Source organism: Eurypyga helias, unplaced genomic scaffold, assembly GCF_000690775.1.
Source record: "Eurypyga helias isolate BGI_N326 unplaced genomic scaffold, ASM69077v1 scaffold2325, whole genome shotgun sequence".
Lineage (NCBI taxonomy): Eukaryota > Metazoa > Chordata > Aves > Eurypygiformes > Eurypygidae > Eurypyga > Eurypyga helias.
Window position 1 is genome coordinate 60020 of NW_010249310.1, and position 20558 is coordinate 80577.

The 20558-nt window shown below is 40.7% G+C and overlaps 1 protein-coding gene across 1 annotated transcript in view; it reads right to left on the minus strand.

The window, feature by feature from the left end:
• Positions 1 to 20558, minus strand: part of MOCOS (molybdenum cofactor sulfurase) — a gene marked incomplete at its 5' end in the record, with an annotated part of 38245 nt that overhangs the window by 10086 nt on the left and 7601 nt on the right. The window contains 5 exons of the mRNA XM_010151297.1: positions 276 to 402; positions 5210 to 5315; positions 5931 to 6055; positions 10248 to 10329; positions 16835 to 16997. Coding sequence (XP_010149599.1) covers positions 276 to 402; positions 5210 to 5315; positions 5931 to 6055; positions 10248 to 10329; positions 16835 to 16997 — 603 coding nt within the window. The remainder of the gene's footprint in view (positions 1 to 275; positions 403 to 5209; positions 5316 to 5930; positions 6056 to 10247; positions 10330 to 16834; positions 16998 to 20558) is intronic.

Consider the following 20558-nt stretch of genomic DNA (forward strand, 5'->3'; position numbering starts at 1 on the left):
ATTTTTCCGCTCAGTTGGAGAGAGGTGGGAAATTTTATGAATTATGAAATTAAAAAAAAAAACGGTGTGGAGAAATCTGTCAAAACTTCTCAATTATATTGAAGCATGTTTGCCACAGATCACAGCATGTTTGGGTTTTTTACACACTTCATAAATCTCATCTGTGCAAACTGTGCACACATGTTCCAGTCAAAGCCTTGCAAAATTGCTCTGTATCCAGGGATCAAAATACTTTCTGACAGACTAAGACTAGGACACGGGAGATGAATTCATACCTGGAATTGCAGAGCACCTACTGAAATCTCAGCCCACTCTTCTTCTTCAAAGGACTCTGGTGCACTGATGACAATGTTGGCACGGAAACGGCGGATTAATTCTTCTATTTCCAATGGCTCTTCCAATCTATCCCACAGAGTTGACAGAGAAAAAAAAAATGTTTATTAACTAGTTCTGCACTAGATATTTGTGCTGCAAGAACCTAGTGGTTAATATGATTCAGCAAATGTTTCTCCAGAATAACCTGGACCAAGTTTTATTACAAGGGCTATGAAAATGGCACAAGGTATTTAACTATAATTTGTGGTCCTTCAACTATAATTTGTAACCCTTTGATGACAATTTGTAATCCTCTAGGTGGCTTTTTCAGAAGTGTAACCTGGAACTGTGAGGTAGGTATGAAAGCACGCAGACAGGTGATTGTGAACGATGCATGTAAGAAAATCCCTTATTAGTTATCATATGGAAAGCTAAGGGTAACAAAGGAAAAAATCTTTTGAGTTAGCAACCATTTGACTCGTTAAATGCTTCTAAGAAGAAGGCAAATAAAAACTTACTCTGCATGTGCTGCAGTGGCAAAAGGGGCAAACCCAGCAGTCGCTGAAGGTGAAAAAGGCCAGTAAAGGCATTTTATGAGAATGTATTCCTCATATTATTATTATTTGCCTTTGGGATGCAGCAGATTGCACCAAATGATAGGTGTTTTGAAAAAAAAAAAAATCTCTGCGTGGCGACATCTCCACCTCTTCACAAGCATTTGAACTGCCAGAGTGTAGATTTGTGTCAGCGTGGAGAACACATAGGAGGCAGACAGAGCAGCAGACTGCATACAAATATCAGAAATCTGGCTGTACTATTGAATTGTCATTCTTCACCCTCCTAAAGGAGAACCTGACGAGAACCAGAAAAAAAGACAATCCTAAAATTTTCAGGGGAGTTTTCTCAGCACCACTGCTAATAGGAAGAGCATTTCTTTTTGCTTTAGCTATTATGGACATGAACAACTTTTGATACTCCACCAGCTGTGATGGGACAACTTTGGAATATGACACCTTATAGCAGAGGCAGAAACCTGGGTAAATAATGAAAAGAGAAGTTGCAGTCCTGGAAAAAAAGTATTTAAAAAAACCCCAAGGACATACCATTTAAAATATGTTTTAAATAAAATTAAGAAAAACATAGAAAATCAAAGCACAAGGAAAACTGTTCACATCAAGCAGTCTTGGCAGAAGAGGCCTGTTAGGTGAAAAAAAAAGAACTTTATTTTATTTAAATTTAAAATAAAGGATGATCTTCTGTAGCAGACAAATGTGCGTAAGGATAATCTGCCTGTGCAGACTTTCAGTCAAACCACACAAGCCCTGCTCCACTGAGCCTTCGCTGCTCACATGTGTTCCAGCAGCCTGGGGGTAGAAAGTGGGATGGGAAGCTGAAAGTCTACAGGTTTTCCCTTGGGATCCCACAAGCAATCCCATGGCTGAGACACAATTCGTAAGGATTGCAGGAGACAGGAGCCAACAGAAAGTGTAAACTATGCGGACCGATGCTCAGACAGACAGGGAGGAAAGCAGCAGTTGGTCATGAACAAGTTGAGTGGTGCTGTTGTGCTCCCTAGCTGTGCTGCGGGCTCTTGGAGCTTGGGTGCTGTGTAGCCTCTAGTGCTGAATGCATTTTGTGACCTACCGGTGCTTGCCACTCCAGCCGGTAGCAGTGGGGGCATTCACAGCCCCACCAACCTCAGAGCTGGGCCTGCAGCATTCTGCGCCAGCTGCTGAAAACTAGTTCCAGTTTCTACTGTTTGATCCCTTGCTGCTGATCCTCCAAGACCGTGCTGCCTCTGCTTCTAGTCTGTACCTTCAACCTGCTCAGGCTCCCCTCCAAAACACCTTACCTCTCCTGTGCCTATCCCAGCCCTCAGAACTGCTTCCAATTATTTGGCAGCATGTATCTGAGTAAATGCTCATCATCTGCGCCCCTCCAAAACATGCCTCGGCTGGACGGAGAGACAGCCATCCTCATCCTGCAAATCTCAACCAGGATCTGTTGTGAAAAATCAGTGTATTTTGCCAGCTTCGGACTTCTCACAGTAGTGGACCCTGTAATGCCGAATGTATTATATCTATTTAACAGGCAAACTTGAAAATGAGTATTTGCATCTTCAGAGACGTATTTCTAGCAAGAACATCTGAGCATAAGGCCAGACCATGGGGATTTTCATGGAGGTGACTTTTAATGTCAACAACAGGGAGGCAGATGTCTCCATATACATACAGGTCTCCAACAGTATGCTGCATTCTAATTTTTAATGAAGTTGCTGTTTCTGTTTCAGATCACCTCTCCAGAGCCAAATGCAAACAGAAAGATTAATTTTTACTTACAGAATATGCAAAGAGAAATTGTTGAAACTCAAATGAAGATTAAAATTGTTTTATAAATCTTAGCAGGTTTCCATAAATCACAGAATCATAAAACGGTTTGGGTTGGAACTTGGTTTTGAGAAGAAAGATGGCCTTAAAGACCATCTAGTTCCAAGCCCCCTGCCATGGGCAGGGACACCTTCCACTAGACCAGGTTGCTCAAAGCCTCATCCAGCCTGGTCTTGAACACTTCCAGGGATGGGGCATCCACAGCTTCTCTGGGCTACCTGTTCCACTGCCTCACCACCTGCACAGGGAAGAATTTCTTTCTTAAACAAAAATACCAAGAAGCTAAATGATGCTTTCCAAACAAGAAAAAACATTAAATAAAGACCCATAAATACAGATTCTTGAAAGTACATTGCACAGTTCAGTATTTGGAAAGTTCCCACACCATGATTTAGTAACAGTGCAAAATGATAACGCTGTATATCTATGCTGAATTCATTTCCCCAGCACCCTGAGAAAGCACTGCATGGCAAAATTGGGAGGAGTTTCCCAGCTTGGGCTGCAGAGCTAGAAAGAAAGATGCTTCTCAGGCATCACAGCAGCCTCAGTCACGTCTGGAGTTTCCTTTGAAGAAAAGAGGATTACAAGTCCAGTTGTACTGGAAGAGAGTAGGCGCAAAATCAGTGGATTATCTGACACTGCATGTTTTACCAAAGGTCCCTGTCCCCCTTCATTCTCACTTGCTGCTCCCTCTGATGCCTTACTCCTCTTTTTGGCACTCAGGTCCCGTGTCTGGAAGGTTCCTCACTGGGTCTCACCATGGAAAAAACTCAGAGTGAGGGATGCCTGCAAGTGTTGTTCTCCTAAGGAGATGTAACCGAGGCAGTCAAGCCCCAAAAGAAGGCATTAACTATCACTAAGAAAGGGTAGTCAAAAAGGCTGAGATATGAACGGATTCAGACTTTTTCCAGGGATTTTTCCCTGAGGAGCTCTGCCATGATCGGCTAACATTGCCCAACTGTCTTTTCCTAAAGAAAGAAAACCCTCAGGCAATGCAAGCTCTAGCGGTCTGTAGTGATGCTTCATTCAGTCACTGGTTTTAAATCCTGAAGCTATATATGTATCCTCCTACAGATATATGTATATGTATTCATCCTCTACTCAAAACTGGAATTTCATTGCAGGGGGCATGTTTGGTGGGTGACGAAGAGCAGGGAAGATGACCCCAAGCAGACTCAGAGAAATTTGGTGAGACAGGAAAAGGGGGCTCAGAGACAAATGCCAGGGATGTGAGATGCTGTTGTGGTTTAACCCCAACCAGCAACTGCGCAGCACACAGTTGCTCACTCATTCTCCCCCGGTGGGATGGGGAAGAGAATCGGAAGAAAAACTCATGGGTTGAGGCAAAACGAGATAAAGATAATAGGTAAAAAAACCCCCTCCATGCATGCAAGCAAAGCAACACAAGGTAATCATTCACTAGTTCCCATTGGCAGGCAGGTGGTCAGCGACCTTCCGGCAAATATGGAGCCATCTCCAGGAAAGCAGGGCTCCAATCAACGGTTACTTGGGAAGACAAACCCCATCACTCCAAATGTCCCCCCCTTCCTTCTTCCTCCAGCTTTATATGCTGAGTATGATGTCATGTGGTATGGAATATCCCTTTGGTCAGCTGGGGTCACTGTCCTGGCTGTGTCCCCTCCCAGCCTCCTGTGCATCCCCAGCCCACTCACTGGTGGGGAGGTGTGAGAGTCAGAAAAGGCCTTGACTCTGTGTCAGCACTGCTCAGCAGTAACCAAAACATCCCTGTGTTATCGACATTGTTTCCAGCCCAAATCCAAAACACAGCCCTGTACTAGATAGTGTGAAGAAAATTGTCCCAGGAAAAACCAGCACAGATGCACAGCTATGATGAAGGCCTTGAAGGCAGATTTTCTGTGGAATTTGAGCCTGTCCTACTTATATTCAAGAAACAGCAACTTTCTGTTGTCAGCATGTGAAAATTTAGTTGGTAATAGGTTCCCTTATCTCTGAACTGTGGGCTGGCTTACTGCTTGTATTTCCCACTTTTGTACAAGCAAAAGCAAATTCAGTAAAGAAATAAAATTAATCCAGTTCTGCAAGCAGTTTTAAAATCTCTCTCTTGTGAATTTTTGCTATAGATCTTAATCCTTCCCATAGGAAACAAAATAGTTCAACAAGTAGCAAGTTTTTGCATTTTCAACTGCCAGATTATTTATGTTGAGAAAACCTAATTATCCTTGTTCTTCCCAGAAACAGAAGTTGGCTGGTTCCCAATAGTCTCCTGCCACCAAATAATTTGATAAGAATTTTGTTTAAGTTTTCCTAAAGGTGACTGGCAGAAAGATTATGTTCAAACATTTAATCCAAATTTTCAGAAGTCATACAGGATTGAGTAATTATACCAGTTTATAACCTATATATTTGTTGAACATTGAAAAGTAACTATCTCTAAATTTCCAGATAAAAAAGTTATACTGGTATCTTATGGCAAGACTGTGAAATCCAAGACCGCCTGGAGGCATTTGGAGACAGAAGGATCTTACCTTGCAGAAATATGTTCTTTCAGCTGCAGAAGGCTTGCTACATTTATCAGGAGGTATTGTGCTTCATTCACAAAAGAGAGTGAGATGTTTGTAGCAGGTGCCAGACCTAAAAAGTATGAATCCAACATTCTAAAATGATTGCTAAAAATCAAGAAGATTATACTAGTAATTTCACTTCATCTTTCCTTTGACCTCTGACTCATTCTCATTAAAAAATTATTCATTTGGCTCCAGACACTAAGGAAAGATTCCAAGAATCCACTCAAACCTGTAAATGATGATGATGCAGTGCATTTAGAAACTGAAAGCTGACATTTAACCAAATTTGCAAAACAATTTACAAGAGCAATATCTATGGATTTTTGATGCTCTTTCCATTTGATTATTTTTTATAATGAAATTTAGTCTAAGAATAAATTCTTTGCTTATAGTTTTTTCAAGATAATTTTTCAAAATGATCATTGAGTTTCCAGACAAAATTACGGTAATGATGATAAAGAAACCCAGCAGATTGGTGTATAAGTACATTTTCATCAAATGGAACAAGTAAAAGAGCAGCATAAACACAGTTTGGGTATAAATGTACCCTTCAAACCCACTAGATCAATACTGAATGACTCTTTCACCCTTTATCTGCGTAATTATATAGCTGTTATGAAGCCCATGAGCCTGATGTTTACTAAGTGAGGAATCACAAATATTTTGAAGAATGACAACATACCTTTTGTATTTTTCTGATGCGACTTGTTTTTTGTGTCTGAACTTTGTCTTATCAAGCGACATGGACGACCAAGAAACAGTGAGAACCAGTCAGCAATTCTTTCTCCACAGTCATATGTTTTTACCCTGTTATAAGAAAAGAGGGAGTTAGCAAAATTTGATTGCCCAAATGTTAATTTTAAAAAATGAAGATGAATTAGAGATACCTATTCTGATTCTTCCAATACAAAATCTGTATTCTCTGCTGAGTGATAAAACAGAGATGTGAAGTTTGGCATAATTTTATCTCCCAGGTTCCTCAACTTTACTGTTAGTCTTGAAGTTAATATTCATGAGATCTAATTTAGTTTTATCCAGAAAATTACTGTGGAATAAAGGATTAAATAACTGTAACACTGAAGACACTGACTCTGAAGTACAGTTACTGGTAGCCCATATTACAATATTACAATATGATATTATGAAAAAGTTATTCTCTGGGCTGTACCTTTTACTAAAACAAAGAGAATCTGAGCTGAATTTAAGATTGCCACACTGCGTGTAATCTTTAATGATCCCATCAGGTACAGTGATGTTCATTTCCTAATTTAATTCATGCTAGTCCAGACACTACAGGTTAAAACTAGCAGACCCCAAGTATCTCTTGATCTAAAGATGCTTTCTGTTACAAGTAAATTGTCTAGTGAGTTATGCAAGGCTGCAACAGATTTGCTTTCTTTACCTGGATGTAATTTTTCCTAGAAGGACTTTCACCTAGGTGATCCTAGAAGGATCCTAGAAGGATCACCTCTCTTGTTTCAGGAAGGGCACAGATCAGACCTCTGGGAAGTGATTCTATCTGCCATTAGACTCCTCAGCCCTGAATAATCTTACCTTCAATATTATGTTAGTTATCTGGGTTTCCCTCACAGATAATGGAAAGAGGTAAGTAGTTCCTGTCCATATTAGACGTCGTGATGGGATGTCTCTCACTCTGGGAGTGTTTAACTCTCTTTATTGACTACAAAAGAGATCTGACTAACACCTAACATTTAAATGTCATAAACAGGTAAGAGGAATACAGATAGGTAGCAGTGGTCCTATGCTCACCTTTATGTCCTATCCAGCCAAAGAAACTGATCTGCATGGAGACCATCTGCTCTGTGAAATAAGAAAACAGCTCCTCACAGCAGAAGATGCTAAACGCTAGGACTGAGAAAAGAAGTGCCTTGGCTTTGTGAAATGCTTTGCGTGTTCAGCTGAGTTACACAGGTGGAAAGGCAGGACAAGTGAAATCAAAGAGGTTTTACAATCCTGCAGTGACCAGATATCTCTTCAGCAGTTGTTCTGAATTCTGATTGTACAGCTCTGTATCCCTCTCCCCACTCTGAGACTGGACTGATGCCAACCACAGCTGCATCAAGCCAGCCATGTCCTAGAGTGGAAATGAAACTCTCATATTGTGAGATTCAGGCACTGTGGCAAGAAACAAGGGCCAAAAAGGTGAGACTCCACATGAGATTCTATAGTCTGAGCCGAGCAGTTCTTGTGTCCTTGCTGAGGCTTTGTTAGGGAGAAGGCTGCTAATGAGAAGGCACGAATCTTCCATGTAACAGTACAGGTGAAACAAATTCCCCAAATATTTTTTTCCCACACAAACAGAGGTGCTAGGGGTATTTAAATTCTCTCCTGAGCCAATTATCTCTATCAGACTGCTGGGATTTAATACTGTATGCATCAGGATCAACGTTTTGCCCTCTTTTTTTGTCTGCTTACCATTTTGAGTCACAGCGGCTGAGTTAGAGACACATAGCATTCTTAGTATTTCATCAAATGTCATTGTGCAGTTTTTGTATTCCAAGACTCCTGTGTTTTCAAATTGCTTTCCCTTATCGGCAGACCATTTTCTGAGCAAGTACCATCAGCTCTTCAAGGTCTCATTTAAAGTCCTTCCGTAGTAGCTCAATTCCACTCGTTTTCTGCTTATGTTTATTTTCGTTGAGTATTACTTTACATCTGTCAGCATTACGTTTCAATTGGCACATGTCAGGCAATTTATAAAGGAGGACCTAGTTCTCTCAGATTTCACTTGCTGTTTGCCTTGAGTTCTCCACTCATCTTCTTACTGTGTCATTTAGCTTCAATGCCTTACAGCTGGTCCCTCTAGCCAGGTAATTTATAGGACAAGAAACAAGGACATCTGAAGTCTGAATATTGATCCCAAGGGATATAATACAGACATTTACGCACAACAGGCTTAGTTCACCTTGCTTTTAACTACGCCTTTGTTTTCTTCTACCCCGATACCCTTCCTTTAATCTCTTTGATATTGTGGCCTGTCAAAAGAGGAGGCTGTGTCCCTGCCTATTTCAGTAGAGCACTAACCTTGAGCATTTAGGGTCTTCTACAACATCAATAACCTTAACATCGCTAGCTTCTACTCGCATCTGTCCACTGTTAGTTATTACACTAGAAAGGCACGTCCCTCTGATGTGATCAGCACGTGCTGATGGACAAGCCCTGCTGAGATGAAGGCTAACACTGATGAATTGCTTCACAAGGGAAACTTGGGCTCATTAAACTTTCGTGGCTGCTGTGAAATTAAACTTCCTCACGTGACTGCTTGCAGATTCTACATCATGTGCTTTTCTCAGCTATCTCGGTGCAAATTCAGAGTAACCACCTAAGCCAACAGAACTGCATGAAATCACAGCATCAGAAAGCAGTTCCGGTAAGTGGAAAATGCCTTCAGTAAGGGTTTACTTCAAATAAAAGCCTTTTAACAAAATCTTTTGGTCCCACTGCTCACCTCAGACACGTAGCAGAAAAGACCCCAGATGACCACAAATCAACTCCTGTCCTACTGCAAAGCACTGTTTTGCTACTATTTCCATTTTTTTTTTTTTTGGCCCAGGAGGCTCCCCTTCTGCAGCACAGGAACCTGGCATCAGTGCTGTTGTATCTCTGAGCAGTTTGGGAGCCTCATCAATGTTGTCCACTCATTCTATCTTACTTCCTGCTTTGTTTATATGCTAATTGCAGTCTGCTCTGAGCAATTTGTCTTGCATCTCCCCCTTGATGGTCATCCCACCCTTTTCTTCCTCCTCAGACCTCTAAGCAGTTTCCTATGAAAATCTTCTATTTCATACATTAAAGATTACACAGTCAGTGACATGAAAGACAAGCTACAACAAATAGTATGGCAGCCAATTACATGCACGCAGAGAGGAAGGTTACAGGCTATTTTGCAGCCTGCAATAGATGGGCTAACTGTGGGGAGGCTAAGGATGAGTCAACACTACGGGAAGTGGGACAGATGGTTAAAACAAATGACTCTTGGGTGAATTCCACTACCTGAGGAAAATACACTTCTGAGAAAAAGATCTTTCTTATCATCTGAATAGCTAGTAGAAAAGAAGAAGATCCACGCGGAAATTGGCCAGGTCTTCTGCTGGCTTATGTATTACCCTCAGAGAAGCAAACGTAGAGGGTTACAAAGAATTAGTATGCCTTGATTAAAAGAAGACACAGATCTGTAACTGGCTCTTTCAGTTGGACTTACCAAGAGACTCGGTGAAAAGAAATGTAGTAAATGATGCAAATGTACTTTAGGAAGGCACTTCATACACTGCCACTCAGAAAACTTAATGAGACTGGGAAGTACTTAGAAAATATGATGGATAAACACTTAAGTTCACTGATAGGAAATTAATTTATGCACGTTATATTTCACTCAAGTGGTATGTCTCTTGATTTGAGTTAATGTTATTTCACATACTCACCTGTGATCTTTCCGAGACTGTTAAGGGGACACTGATCAACGTGGGTGGTCAAAACAAAATTAGAAAGGGTTGTAAATATGTAAAGCTTTTTATAACCTCAGTGGGTTCTAGCAATTTTGAATCTGCACAGCATGAAATGGACACAGTTTCCAGCACCATTACAGTCAAATGAACAGACCAAATTCTAGAGTCCTGCTGAGGCCCCCAGTTGGATTTTGGAAGTAACTGGGAACATCTTTCCCTTTTCTCATCCTTGCAGCAATTAAGAAAAGGTCTCCCTTATTCAAGTGAATGCCAAGTCATCACATTCTCTTGTACCATCCTTCCTGCCCCTTCCCCCCTTTTGTATTTTTATTATTTTTTAGTGTTTTTTACCAGACATGCTAGGCATGCCAAATCACATACCTAAATCAGTCTTCTCCTGGCCTACCGAGTCATTCATTGATTTCCACCCCACATTCTTTTTTAAGGACTTCTGCCCCTGTGTGTCCATCGAGTCATCTTGTGAGTGTCATTGCAGTGATTTTCAGCTTTGATTCCTCTCTGTCATCACTCACCTGTGTGAACAGACTTTACTCTCACAGATCACAGCCTCTTTTCCAGTATTTTCTTCTAGTGATACAGATATTGGGTCCATGCCTAGGTGGACAGAGAGCAAACCATATTAAAAAAACCCCAACATTTATGCAGAAACATAGGGTCATGAAAAGAGTTCTTATTTTGGCACCTATTCACATTCACAGCAGCTTCCCAAATAGCATGTGACAAAAATCCTTTCTTTTCGCTAAAATTATATTGTCTGCCTGCAGGTGGCTCCAAATGATAATGCAAAGAGCAAAGGCTGCAGATGACCGCGGTACCCAAACCACATTACAGAATATACAATTTCAGCTTTGAGTAACATCATTCTCTGTGTATCTTGGGCAACCAAACTGGCACAGAATTACTGCCTCTGCAATGTTTTCTGTTAAAAGGATGTCGTTATCACTGTTGTGCTCTCTCTAGCAAATCAGGACAGGAGGTTGATCACTGTTGCGTTGGGTGTTTTTGGAGTAGTGGGATGGAGTGATCAGAAAGATAAAAGATTAAAGGTGAAAGATGGGGTGGGGGGCAGGGGGGAAATAAAAATAAGCACAGGCTGTTTGAGGAAAGAGATATATCATAAAACTACAATAATTTAAAGATAAAATGTATGGAAACCACTAATGAGAGAATTATTCCCATCTATCCATCTCTAAGTTTAAACCAGATAAGAAAATTCTGATGATCTATGTCAGCAGTTTCTTCCATAGTTTTCTCATCTTGAACAGGATGAGCCGAAGAGAGGGATAGTCTACTGTGGCTTACTAGGACTAAAAGAAAAACTGTACTATTTTCTGGTCATTGAAAGCAATAATCTGAAACGACGAACAGAGGGTTTTATGGTGTGGTTGCAATGGATCCAACTCTCTTCCCTTACACTGCAACATAAACCAGCAAAGACTGAGCTCCTGTGCCCCAGCTTTATGTCAGCATGTTTCAATTTCACTCATTACTTCCTCTTTATACTACTGTAGCACAAATAAGAATCAAGCTCTACCAGCTCTGTGACATGGTGAAAGAAAATTGCTTTATTCTCTTCTGAAGAATAATGAAATGTAATCCAGATACACTATATCCCAACTATCAGCTCCGTTCCAGGCAAGTTTTCAATACAGAAGGATGTCTACTCCTTTTTTAGCTAACAAGGTCAGTATACTTCACAAGCAAAAACAGAGGAGGAAAAACTAGGGTCACTGAGGAAAATAAACCAGGTAAGTAATAAGGGCATTCAACCTGAAACAGAAGCCAAAGTTATCATCCTATAAAATAGAACTCATGTCCTTGTACTTTGGAAAAATTAAACATTAGCATCATTCCATCTGGAAAAGAAGACTTTGAAAGTTTTCATCCTGTATGTATCCTTAGATGCTGTATCTTTTAAAAATACTTTCTAAGCCAGGCGTACTCACAAAATTTCTTAAAATAGAATCTCAGGGCTTTAAAAAGCCCTGCATTTATACACCAGCAAGTGTATCACATTTTTATTGAACAGTACACATTTTACAGTAATGTTTAGGTCAGTTAAACATTGTTAATTACAATTTTATTCTATCTTAAAGCAAAAAAATAAAGCAGAATATTGCCAGTTACTAAAATGTAAAAGCTGTCATTCTCCATGGTCATTTGCTTGATAATAAAATTCACAGATGTGCTCATAGTATTAATACAAAAAAAAATTATTCTTGTCTTTATAGCTCCTATTTTCAGTCAGTGAGAAAAATTAGAGGTCTGCTATTTCAATAGACTGAAATATAAACTATTCATGTATATTCTTTCGTCAGTGTATGTACTTAATTCCCATTATTTTTATTGGCAGTAACACATGACTATTTGAAAGCACAATAAACTCTATAAAGTGTAATTAGTTGCTCAGTTTTGCTAGCATCTTTCCTCTCCAATATTTTAAAGGGCCTTCACAACACTAAAAATTTCTCCCTCTGTGCAGCGGCAAACTGATGCTCAGCTTTCCAGAGTAATGCTGATTGTAAGCTAAAATAGAAAGAGAGAAGTTAGTCTCCTACAGAAATGTATTCTCAGCTAAATTCTACTGGGCTTACTTGCACGTCGGGTAGGAACAAGCCCTGTGTAATCTCTGCCCTGTGTATTTGATGGAGCAGGACAAGATTTCCCTTGATTCCCACACAAGTAATACGGGCTCTAGAAATGAAGGCACCTGTTCCTGCCCACCTTTAAGTTGCTGGGTGCCTAACCGTTAACAGCTTCAGTCAAGAAACAAGAAGTTGTCTTTCTCCACAGAGGCTTATTTAAAGTTACACTGACTTTCTCAAAGTGGGTCCTATGATAGCAAGGGTTAGTTACACACTTCATGCCAAAACGAGTGGGAAATGCCTGTTAAGCATCACACAGCCTAAGAAAATAATTCTGACAAAATTCAGAAAAGCAGTTTCTCAAAATTAAAATCTTTCTCCCTCTGCTGAAGTAAAGTGCAGCCAATCAGAGACCAAGCAAAAGCCCTTCCTCTCCCTCTGCTCTCAAGCACCCCTGTCCTCCGGGACCAGGGGAATACCTGCAACTCCCTAGGTGCCATACAAGACAACTGATTTTGCAGGCATGCCAGGGAAGGATCCTAAGCCTTTGAGCAGCGTTGGCCTTGTCTAGAGCCCCAGCCAGATGCCCTTGCTACCCACAGGGATGGCAGGAACGCGCAGCCGGGTCGGTAAGACTGCGGGTCTGCCCACCCAGGGCTGGTTGTCAGATGGGCTACGGAGACACGCTACGAACGAGGGTTAAAAAGAGAACATAAAGTGGTGTCTCAGCACATGGAGGATTCAGCAAAAGGTAATAAAGTAGTTACTGTCACACTAAATCATGCCGACAGTTTTACTTTGTTGGACAGAGACGACAGAGAATATTAAACCATACTGAAATAAAATAGCCATAAACAAATTTTCCACTAATGAAAAGTTCTAGAGCGAGAGGAAAGCACGTGCCTGGAGGGGGAGAGAGAAGAGACTCATTATGTTTTAAAAGTGACACAGATAAAGTCTTCACCATAATCTAAGAGTGTAATGGAAAAAATGTTCTTTAAGAATGCTGCGTAATTCAGCTACGTGGGATTTGCCCCACTGGGCTTTAGGCACTTACCAGAGGAACCTAATCCAGCCGCATGGTTGCTTTAGGCTCTCTATGGGAGAGGGACACCTCCAGACAGCAAAGTGCGCTCTAGATGGAGATCATTGCCACAGCCTGCTCTCACCATGAGAAAAGCACAGATGACAGCAGAGAAACTGGTAGAGAAAGCAGAGCGGTTATAGCCTCCTGGCAGAGGAGGAGGGCAGCTTGGTCAGCTGGGAGCTCCTGGGCTTTCACCTTCAGCGGAGCAGGAGCTGCAGTGAAGGTTCAGCTCAAAGGTTTCCCCTCTCTTTTTATTTTCACCACTGTCACTTCCCTCACCCGCTCCTCATCACCAGAAATATCCCCATCACACCAAGAACAGACGAACTGCACTGGGAGCATGAGGGTAGGGGAAGGAGAGGGGGAGTTGTAGGAAACAAAACTCCTCTTGGAAAATTGCACGCTGTGGTAGCTGAGGAAAGGCAGTTCGGGTTGGGAGGCATCCAGTGGGAGAAAGACACTCGCAGAGCAACAAAGCTGGAAGAGACCTGGAGGTGGCTGTAGCTGACAGGCTAATTGCTACACATCTGGAGTACCATCAGCCACAGGTGTGGGTCAGTGAAGGCTCTGAACCGCACAACAGCCAGCTTGGCTCATCAGAGGACTACCGCACCTCACCGCACGGACTGCTGCTCCAGCTACACACGTGCTGTTCAGCTTCAGGTCCTACATTAGCAACCAACTACTGACAGGCTGGAGAGAGCGCTGTCAAAAGCAACAGTGATTAACATGGGGTTTTCATGGAAAGAGTCAACATTAAATTCAATTTGTCTGCCATGAGGGGATTTAAGTGGGAGATATAACAATGACCCATGTATGTGAAGGGATAAAAGAAAAAATTAAAAATTTAACGCCAACAAACCAATCGTGCATTTAGACTGCAGGTAAGAGGAAAGAAACCAGAATAAAAATCTGTAGGAAGTTGTCCCAGTATATCTGGTCTATCTTACCCTGTCAGTTCATATGTATTCCCATCACTGTGCTATCTTATGAGCAGTAACCTCTGGAATAGTCTCCCCGAGCAAATGAGAGCCATTATCTCACTGTCAAGCATTAAAAAATACCACATGTTGCAAGTACACTACTAGAATGAAAAATAGCAGGGCTGTTAGAAAAAAAGGGGCCAAGACCACCTTTTGGGCTGAGCTTATTGGTATCTAGAGTCATTATACAAAGAATAAAATGGCTCCATCCTTACTTACTGGCTATACCAAGGTAGGCTAAAAATAAATGTCAACCGTGTTTCTGTTGGAGCACAGTGGAGATCTGATCAATCACTTCAGGCTGGAAAGGTGATCCATAGAACTGGTCAATCACTTCTGGATGGAAATGGCTCCCACTTTCATAGGAAGGAAGGTGAATGACAGTGAAAATTCCAACAATGACATGAAGTAAAATGTAGGATTTAAAGGTGAATTTCAGCCTGGCACTAACTACGGCAAGAGACTGTAAATCTCAGTGACAAATGGGTTCCTTGACTGTCATTTCTGCCTGAGAAAACTTCTTGACTCCCTGAAGTATGTCAGTGCAGGTATTATTGACAGGCAAATATAATAATGGATATGGACTTGTCTGAACAATGTGGTACTAGCAAGGAAAAAAAATAAGAACATGCTTAGAAGAGGAGAATGATGCAATCAAAAGGTCCAACAGAGCTGAAACTCTGAAAATATGAGGGATAAATGGGAGAAAGTTTGGACAAGACTTCACATTGTATCTGCAAGTAAAATACCAGCAGAAAGGAAGAGGGATGGAAAGGAAATTAATTGCTAGAAATATGAAGTTGTGAGAGAAGGCTGTACAGGCAGCTGTACCACAAAACTTGGAGGTCCAAGGTGCTCCACATAAAAGTGACATGAAATAACAATACCTTTTCAAAGTAAGATTACAAAAGAAAGAGTGCAAGATAGCAGCATTTTTGCCAATGAGCCAGTCTGGAACCCCTAAGAAGACACTAGATTGTGTCTGGGCTCTGAAACACACACACACACACAAGCACACAACACTAGTGGAAGTACCCAAATGTACATTAAAAAAACTTATTTGAGACAAAAGAAATCAACTGGTCATACTTAATTTTATGGAGAGAGCTCAGACAGCTGGAGAAGACAACCACCGTAATGTACAAACAGAAAGGAGACTATAGTTACAGATCCACTCATACAGATTTCTAATAAAGGGTAAAATATCTAATATAGGTTCCCTTGTTTTGCTCTAGCTGCTAAAAATGTGGACACATATATTATTAATGGTTAAGACATACAGAGTGAGTTAATGTTAGACCCCAGGGAAATGAAGAACACCATTCAAGACACATCCAAACTTGACATCAATAATGACTTTTGTGGAGTAAAAAAAAACCTGTTCCAGCATTCAGTGCTAACAGCACTGTTAGCAAAATAAATAATTTGCACCTCCAAGTAGCAAAGGGTGTTCCTTAATACTTTCTGTAACTGATTTTTGGGTTTTTTCCCCCTCAGTAGAGAGTAAAAAGGGTTTTGATGTATCCAGAGAAGCCCAAACATACAAAATATTTGCCTGCTGGTGCAAGTATTTAACTGAGCTAAATAATATCTGGTCGTTATTCTAATGCACACTAATTTCCCCTGAAGACTCTAACCCTCTAGTCCCACAGCTTGAAGGTGGAGGAGAGCTACACAATGGGAAGGTCTTTGACCAGGGTGTTTGAAGTTAGACTCCTACTCCTTTACCTTTGCAGCAATAACAGTCTCTACAGGCTGATGGACTTCATAGAATCATAGAACTGTTGTGGTTGGAAAAGACCTTTAAGATCATCGAATCCAACCACCAACCCAGTACTACCAAATCTACCCTAAACCATGTCCCTAAGCACTACATCAACTCGTCTTTTAAATACCTCCAGGGATGGTGGCTCAACCACTTCACTGGGCAGCCCGTTCCAGTGCCTGACAAACCTTGGGGTGAAGAAATTTTCTCTAATATCCAGTCCAAACCTCCCCTGGTGCTACCTGAGGTCATTTGTTCTTATCCTATTGCTTGTAACTTGAGAGAAGAGACCAACACCCACCTCTCTCCAAACTCCTTTCAGGTAGTTATAGAGAGTGATAAGGTCTCCCCTGAGCCTTCTCTTCTCCAGAAATGATACAGAGAGATCAGTAAATTTCCATGTCTGCCAATTCATTACTCCTTCCAGCAGCATCCACTTTATGACTGCACACAGAGGGTCACTGTGTACCCTCTGCCCATCCCACAAGCAAGCTAGGAAACTACCCAGGACTGGGCATTTTACATCCTAGGCTTTCTCTGCCCACAGCTGGTACCAGAATTTGTTGCCAGAGTCAGCAAACATACACAGCATTCAGTAGTTTGGTGAGTGCTTGCAGGTGTGTCTGCCTAGAAGTTTGAGATGAATAATGAAGGGGAGAAAAGGATATTGGTTACTGACCTTCTGCCTGGATGACCATAACCTTTTTCTTCAGATCAATAGAGGGATTTACAAGACACAACCTTGGCTCCTGCTTCTGAGTCATGCAGACTCCATTCTCGTTTACAACCATCCAGTTACGATCATACAGCAAGCCCTGGTTTCCCACTGGCCATTCTGTAACCTGGAAAAGCATAGGGAGAGGATAAAAAGGTTTAAAAAAATGTTAGCTGCATTAATAGATTCATGCTGAAAAGAAATGAGAGGGAAAAAATGGTTAATGAAATACTTTGAAATCATGAAAACTTGTGCAAGCCAATGTCAGCCTTTAATAAGAGAACCTTAATTGCAAATCAAAGATGTCACAGCACAAAGCTGACAAACCAAAATGGAGCTACTATAATTTGTTACGTAGTATCATGCACTTTGATTTAACAGACCTATGAGAATAAACAATGTCTGAAACACTCTGAAAACAGCTTTCAGTTTTATACTCATTCATTTTCAGGACCTTTCCCCCAATAATTTTATTTACAAATCATGGATATTTCATGGGAATTGTATGAATTAAGGCAAAGTCAAACAAACAAAAAGCAAGAAAAATGTGAAATTCAAAATCCTGATGAGACTTACATACTTTTCCTAAAACTGGAACTATTTTATCACTGAATCCATATGAGAAACCCTCCACCACTGAGGTTTCTGGTTTAGCTAAGAGCATAATACTTTCTCCAGATCCCCTTACAACATCATACATTGTCTTCTTTGCTATCTGTTCTTCCATTACTTCTGTAACACTCTTTATGTTCAATAGCCTACACAAGCATATTGTCCTTGCTTTCGTGTACATTTTTCTGGTGAAAAGAACATCTGTTACTGATGCTACACAGATGGTAATCTTGAATTCCAAAAAGAGAGCAATTTTAGTAATGCCTTTGGGTGATATTAATAACTGCTTTCTCCTTCAGAATGTTAAAATATTAATACTATTCTTTTAACATAAAGCTGGGCGTTTAGACATATTGCTTCCACTCATGTATTCTTTCCAGTCACAGTTGAATATGGAGAAAAGTTAACTACAGCTGAACTTCGTTAATTCTTGTACAGAAGCTAGCACAGCTCACATGAATTCACTGGCAAAAGACTTCAGCAAAATGTATTGAGAAAAAATAGCCTGATGCTCTGAAGGAAAGCTGGAAGCACTGGTTAGATTAATTAAAAATCACATTTTTGTTTAGCATGTGCTCTATCCAAAACCTCACAGAACCACAATACCCAATTCTTACAAACTTTTCTAGGTTTTATAGTAGCCTGCAGCAGTAGCTTGACACTGACAGCCTGACTACAGGGAGCTGAGGGCAGGCACTCTGAAACAGAAAACTTAAAGCATTAAAGCTGAATTTTAAATAATTTGGCCATGGTGCTACCAACTGTAATGGATACAGAAAATACATGGAAAAAATTTAAAGATAAGTATTTTATCATCCTACTTGCTCTACAGTATTTTTTGGCAGTTTTTTAAGTGAACATGGATGAAAAATTTAGTCAAAAACTGACTTTAGGTCTGACAGTGTCATCTGAAACCATGTTGTCCAAGAGCCTCAAACTCTTGGTACCTAAATGATATGAACCATTGCTCAGTCTTTTTAGGAGAGGAATCATAGCCCAAAGACCGCAACACCATCTGAACAACAGACTTTCATCCTTGCTGAAAATTATTCTTTGAAAAGATCTGTATTTTTTTGTTATCCTGCATAATTAAATTACAAAGTGCATTTGGACAGCTGGTGATCATCTGAGAGCTGCAAGAATTTCCTGCTAACAAATCTCTCTTCCAAAACAGAAGATCACTAATTGGTAATACATCCTCCCATGGATCCAACAGGTCTTTACAGGATTTGCAAAACATAATGAGCAGACTAAACTAAAAGAGCAGAAAAATAGAAAAAGAACATGAAGACAATGACTCCTGGCTCCCTATTGTAACATTCAGTTGTTTCGGTTCCACTCCAGGACAGCAATCTTATTCAGGAAATAGCTTAAGTGTTTGCTTACCCTTCACTGAAGGTAAGAGGTTTTGTGAGCAAAACAAAACATCTTCTCTTTAATCAGAGCTTCAGCTAATTCTTACACGCTGATAGGAATTGTGGGGAAAGCTCAGCTGACTAGGTAGCAGATACTTGGAAATGGTGAACACCTTCCATTCGAAATACCCCTGGTAGGCCCAAAACAATGGCAAATAACTTCATGCTCCATGCTGAGATGCAGTACATGACTACAGGTCCTCAGCCCATTTTTACCCTTTGTCTGGCTATTTGCCACTTTGACAAGAACCATACATACAAAGTGCCCAGCAGTGAGTCACTGTCCTCTGATGGATATCCCCCATACACCGTCGAGTGCCTTATCACCTCTCCACTTTTCAACTTGCTGTATTGCACATATTGCTAGGACCCCAGTAAATAAAGTTGCAACAACAAAATAACCGTGTACCCTGCCTTGGACAGGGAGTCACAGACGATGGTGAAACAGTCAGAGCTGGTTTGTTGCTAATGCTGACACTGGAGGTGAGCACGGAAGAACACGTGTGTTTCTATTCTTAGTCCTTAGGCATGTGACCTGTGCAGACCATCTCCCGACATTATTTCCAAGAGGCTGAAGGGATTGTTAAATGACTGCAATAAACTGGGTTAGAGCAGTTCAAGCAAATTCTGCCTGTTCTGCTTTCACGTGAGACAGGAGTGGTTCAATTCAGCTCCCTTGGACTGCATCTGAGATGTCTGCCCAAGGCTAGCCGAAATGACACAGGCTGCAAAGATGATCCACATCCTGGGGGAACAGCAGCAGGTCAGTCAGGACACTCAAATGTCACTAAGTGCCTACATTCAGGCAACCAATACAGCCAAGCAAAGCAACCAACACAGCTTCCTGTGCAGTAACGTAAAACAGGTTAGCGTACATAAGCAATACTGCATTACCTCGCTTCTAACTCGATTCCCTTAATTAGTCCGGCCATCTCAGACTACTGAGATGAATTAGAAGGGAGAGGACAGAAAGAAATCAGACACCATGATTTTACTGATAGATGCTAGCATATACCTTCATTCCCAGCATGGCAGGTGGGCTAGTCATCCAACAAAAGGTCTTTACCTGTCAGAAGCTCGGATCATAAAACAGTACAGTGAATACATGGTATTATCCTACCTGCTTTAGTCCATTTTTCTCCTTGAAATGTAAAAATATTAATTGCAAAAACATGTGTGGGTTTTGGTTTTTTTTTTCAGAATTTTCTTTAAAGCATTTTGGGCTGCATTTTTCCACAGATCGCAGTAATGTCATCATGAAGGCTAATACAATTTTCAAACACATGAAAGGAATCACTGAATAGGTTTTAAATTATACAAGATTAAAAATGTTAGTGGTCTTACATATAATTTATCTACTGATCACTACAAATCTGCATCATATTTTAAATTAAAGCTAATTTGTTTTCTGTGTTGAGATGCAATTTTTATACTCTGAAATCTACTGCACAACTAATAAAGCTATTAACGTTTAAAGTCCTAACCTTTTTCACTGGGCACACTGCATTATGTAATTATGCAAAATTCATCGACATGAGAGATGTTAATGTTTAAAAATGCATGTTTAAAACAGATTTTTATGTCGGAAAGGAACAAAAAGTGATCTGGGATAGAGGTTATTCCTCTTCTCTGCTTCTCCCCATTTAATAACATAATTGTAG